The following is a 4,939-nucleotide window of genomic DNA, read 5'->3' on the forward strand; positions in this document are numbered from 1 at the left end:
GCCTTCTTGAGGCCTATGACCCTGCTATGGTTTGAATGTTTGTCCCCTCCCACGCTCACGTTGAAATGCGATTGCCACTGTAACAGTATAAGATTAGACCCTAAGAGGTGGTCAGGCCACGAGGGCTCTGCCCTCCTGCATGGACTCAGGCCGTTATCTTGGGAATGGGTTCGCTCTCTCCCCTCACTCCTGTCACTCTGTCCTCTGTCATGGGAAGATGCAGAAGGGTCCTCACTGGGCTCCAGGCCCTCCACTATGGACTTCCCAGCCTCCAGAGCTCTGAGCCAATACATTTCTGTTTATTATAACTTACCCCGTCTCAGGGATCTTGCTAGAGCAGCAAAAACAGACTAAGACAGACCCTCACCCCCAGGAGCCTGCTCCCAACCGGGGCCCAAAAGAAAACAAGCCAGTGAGGGCACTGCGGAATGCAGGGTTTTGGCGACAGAGCTACAGGAGTGTGCCTTGGCCCCCACAAGGGCCACAGTCCTGCCCCCACCTGGTCTCCCGGGGCTCAGACAGCAGCCGCCAACCCACGGAGGTAGTCCCCCGCCAGGGGCAGCACGGCCCAGTCATCGGTCCGCAGGGCCACAGGCACTCCATCTGCCAGGGCCGCCTCCAGCCGCAGCAGCAGCTTTGAGTCCGGGGGCAGGTGGATCGCTACACAGTAGCTGGTAGGAGGCTGGGCCACCACCACAAAAGGCTCCAGGTGGCGGGACACCAAGCCCTCCAGGCCCTGTGGCCCAAGTGGACACCACACACGACTCTCAGCACCCTCTGGCAGGCAGGAATCCCAGAGCTCCTCAAAGAAGCCCAGCCCGGCCCCCTCTGGAGGCTGCGGGAAAGGCAGAAAGAGGTCGGCAAAGTTCACGAACAGGGGTGGCAAGTGGGCATGGCACGTGAGACCAGTGGATGTGGTGTAAAGGGCATGGACATCCAGCCGTGCAGGGGCCGGGCATCGGGGCTGCAGCGGCAGGAGCAGAGGGCGGGCAGGGCGGCCAGGGCACAGGCAGGGCACATGGACAGCCTCCAGGGGTGCATACAGCTGTCCTTCCACACGGAAGCGCAGCTCCAGAGAGTAGATGGGCTCCAGCGCCTCCGGCTGGAGCTTCAACACTGGGAGTGGGCCCTTGACCCGATGGGACCCCACGCTCAGCCGTACCAGGGCCGGTGCCTCCTGCACCATCAGTGCTGCCACAAAGCCCTGGTTCTCGGCCACCAGTGAAGAGGCCAGTGCAGGTGCGGCAAGCGAGGGGCCCAGGGCCACCCCCAACTTGGGTGCTGCCAGGTGTGCCAGCAGGATGTAGTAGAGGCGGGCGTGGTCACGCCCATCAGGGTCCTCCAGCTGCCTGGCCAGCACCTGCAGCAAGTCGACCAGGCCGCCCCTCACCCCTGCCCGCAGCAGCGCCCGGCAGACCCGCAGCAGGCCCTGCTGTAGGTCCCAGTTCGTGCAGTGGGCAGCCGCGGCCTGTAGAAAGTTGAGGGTAGCACTCTGGGCATCTCCATCTGCCACCTTTGCCAGCATTTGCAAGTGCCAGCAAAGAGCTTCATCCCTGCCCGGCCTGGACACCACCACCTGCCGCAACACCACCTTCAGGGGCTCCCTCAGCTCAGAGTCCACCTGATCCAAGAGGTCCACAAAGTGGGGAGCCAGCATGGGCCGGGCTTGGTACAGCTGGGCCAGTCCGTGGATCAAGGGGGTCAGCACCGTAGGTTGCCCAGCCAGGCAGCTGGCCACCAGATATGAGGCCTGGAAGCAGAGAGTGGCCAAGGCCCGGGGGCCCCCATCCAGGGCTGCCCGCTGCCGCAAGCCAGCCAGCAGCTCTTCCAGGTAGTGCCGTGGGCTTGGAAGCTGGCCTTTCTCCTCTTCTTCCTCCTCGGCACAGAGCAGGCACAGTAAATGCAGGCGGGCCAGGAGGGCCATTGGGTCATGCAGGAGACTGGGCAGGAGACCACGGCATAGCTGGGGCCCTAGCAGCAGTGGGGCAGCCTCCTCACCTTCAGGGCCCAGCGGCCAGTTCTCAGGGAAGCTCAGGACGCAGTGCAGGTAAAAGAGATGGGTGGGCGGAGGCAGAGCAGGGTGCTGGGCAGCCAAGGTGAGCCGGCGGAGCAGCAACGCTTCATCCTGGGCTGTGAACAAGGCCTCACCAAAGGCCGCCTTGAGCGCAAGCACGGCGTGCAACAGTGTCAGCTGTGCTGTGCCTAGCAGCCGTACCAGCTGCGGCTTGAAGAGTGCCGGTGGCTGTCCCTGCAGACCCCGCAGGGCCCAGCCCAGCAGCCACAGGAGCTGGGCCTGGGCCACAGGAGTGAGCAGATAGGAGGTGTCCAGAAGCTGGATCACCGCAGCCCGCAGCTCGCGCGCCTCCTCAGGGCTGTGCTCTCGTGCTGTAAGGCTACGCTCCCCCTCTCCCTCCTCAGCTGCCGGCCAGCTGGGTGCCTGGGGCTGAAGGCGTCCATCGCCCTCCTCCACTAGTGTCCAATCCCAGGGACCACCCCCAGTTGGGGAGACCTTATCTGTGAGCAGTCCCCCCAGGCCAGCCCCAACCCGGAACTGGAGCACCAAGGTGTTGCGCAAAGCGAGGGCCAGCAACAGGCTGAGTGGCTGGACAGGGCCTTCCTGCCCCAGCAGGCCCCGCAGCAACCCCAGGGAGCCCCCCAGCAGCCCGGGCTTGCAGCTCTCTAGCTCTCGCAGGCACTCGCAGGCCGTGGCCTGCAAGGGGCGCTGTTCCGAGGCGGGGACAAAGCCTCGCCCCGGATCGCTACCCGCGGCCAGGCCGAGCAGTAGGGGTAGGAGCCGGCAGGAGGCGCCCGAGGTGGGGCCCAGCGCGCCGCCCGCCGCCAGGGCAGTGGTGGCCGCCAGCAGCAGTGGCCGACGGAGAGCTGAGGGCCGCGGGGGTAGGAGGACCAAGGTGTCCAACAGGGAGGTGGCGGCCACCTCGGCCGCAGAGGCGTCGGGCCACAGCTGCGCAGGGTACTCCATGCTCAGGGCCAGCAGGGAAACCTGGATGGGGGATTAGGAGGGAATCACGAAGATGAGGTTCATGACGCGGCGGGCTGGGGTGACCCTGCGGAACGGGGCAGGGGACGCGTGGGGGCCTACCTTGGTCTGTTCGCTCAGCTTCTCACTTCTCAGGTCGCTCAGCAGGTCGCGACCCAAATCCTCCCCCTCGGGACCTGCCATGAAGGCAGACGGGCTGGCCCGGAAGGCCCCCAAGCGCTGGGCCCAGGCGTCCCGGCTCAGGGGCCCCATGGTGAGGCTCGCGGGCCCCTGCGCAGGGAAGAGGGACCCTCAGGCCGCAGCCACCGGGAGCGCGGGGCCCGCTGCCGACCCCGAGGGGCTGCGGTCACCCCCAGACGCCGCGCAGATGCCGGCGGGACCCGCGCCCGGCTCCCACGGTGAGACCAGGGCTCTCGGGGCCGACGCCAGAGCTGGGCGCCGGGGCCCCCGTGGGACGGGACAGGAGCGGGGCCGGGGAGGGTGCGTGCCGAGAGCTCGTTAGGCCGCCTCCCTCCCGCCCGCGGCCCGCACCGAAACCACAGCGCCACCCCGGCCCCCGGCGCCGGCGGTAACGGGCCGCGCTCGCCGCCTGACTCAGCCGCCGCGGGCGCTCAGGCCGGCCGGCTCCTTCCGGGCTGGCGGCGCGGGGCGGGGCGCGGCGCGGGGGCGGCCGAGTCCGGGCGGGGAGGGGCGGGGCGTAACGGGGCCACCGCCTCCCGCAGGTGCCGACTCGCAGGTTTCGCGGGGGCTGACTAACTGTCCCGCCGCGCAGGCCCCCTTCCCCCAAACCGCCGCAGGCCCGGGCAGGAAAGGCGGAGGGGAGTGGGTAGGGGTGGCGGAGCGGGGTGGGCCTGGGCCCCAGATGCCGGGTACCGCGGCGCAGGGCTGCGATCCCGCGGCCCTCGGCGGACAGCGGCCCGGTCCCACCAGCGCCCGCCAAGCCGCGCAGGGCGGCAGCCAGCGCGCCCCCCGCCGGCGCCGGGGCACACCGCACCCTGCGCCAGACGCGCGGCCCCGGGGGGCGTGGGTGCGGGTCCTGGGGCTCCCGGAGTGGCCGCTGGGGGTGAGCAAGGTGCGGTCGCAGGGCGCCCGCAGGAAAAGCGCCCCAGCTGAACCGGTCCGGCGGGCGCCGCAGGGCTTGGCTTCGCTTCCCTGACGCCTGCCCGGGCCCCCAGCCCGCTCGGCTTGGGGGCGAGGAGCCGGCGCCGCGGTTGCGGCCAGCCAGGAGCTTCTGACCTTTGTTTGCCCGAGGCCGCGCTGGCGGCCCGCAGGGGTCGTGACGGCGAGGGCGGGGCAGGGCCCTAAGTCGAAAACAACGGGATCCATACTCGGGAAGTGCGGGCTGTCAGGGCCTGGCCGGTCACGGGGCTCGAGGCATGCCTAGCGATGGGGAAAACAGGCCCGGGAGTAGGGCGGCCTTGCCAACCGAGACCTGGGGCCAAGCCGGGCCGGAACCCAGCACTCCTGACTTCAGTGGGCTGGATTCTGGCTGTTTGGGGGCATTCGGGGGTCTGGGCCGCGGTCTTTCCCAGGCCAGAGGCCCAGGTTGCAGGTGCCCCACAGACCACCGGTTTCCAGGGCACAGAACCGCCGGCGCCCAAACCCCACCACCCCTCTGGCTCCAATTAGCCGCTTTGAAGATGAAACAGGCCTGAGCCCCCATGCAAGCCAGTGCCAGCTGGCCTCTCCCTACCCCATCCTGCTCCAGATGGGAGGTGGTGGAGAGTTGAGGGGTGGAGAATGCCAAAAAGGAGGCTGTCTGGGTGCCCTTGGGGATGGAGAGATAGAGACCCACCCGGAGGGACAGGTCCAGCCAGAAGGCCCAGTCCCGGCTCCTCTAGGCCCTGGCTCCACAGTTGACTCACAGGCGGCAGCCCCAAACTACTTCCCTCTAGGTGCCTCAGTTTCCCCATCTATAAAATGGGAGTGATAACTCCCACC

General features: G+C 68.3%; 1 protein-coding gene across 1 annotated transcript; it reads right to left on the reverse strand.

Annotated features, from left to right (window-relative positions):
- Nucleotides 1-278: 278 nt before the first annotated feature.
- On the reverse strand, nucleotides 279-3,933 carry AP5B1 (adaptor related protein complex 5 subunit beta 1). The gene is made up of 2 exons (XM_034933037.3): nucleotides 3,101-3,933; nucleotides 279-3,001 (listed from the first exon to the last, which is right to left on the reverse strand). Exons 1-2 carry the CDS (start codon nucleotides 3,248-3,250, stop codon nucleotides 515-517), a joined length of 2,637 nt encoding a protein of 878 aa, XP_034788928.1. The 5' UTR covers nucleotides 3,251-3,933; the 3' UTR covers nucleotides 279-514.
- Between the last annotated feature and the right edge of the window lie 1,006 nt (nucleotides 3,934-4,939).

This window comes from Pan paniscus, chromosome 9 (genome assembly GCF_029289425.2).
Source record: "Pan paniscus chromosome 9, NHGRI_mPanPan1-v2.0_pri, whole genome shotgun sequence".
Lineage (NCBI taxonomy): Eukaryota > Metazoa > Chordata > Mammalia > Primates > Hominidae > Pan > Pan paniscus.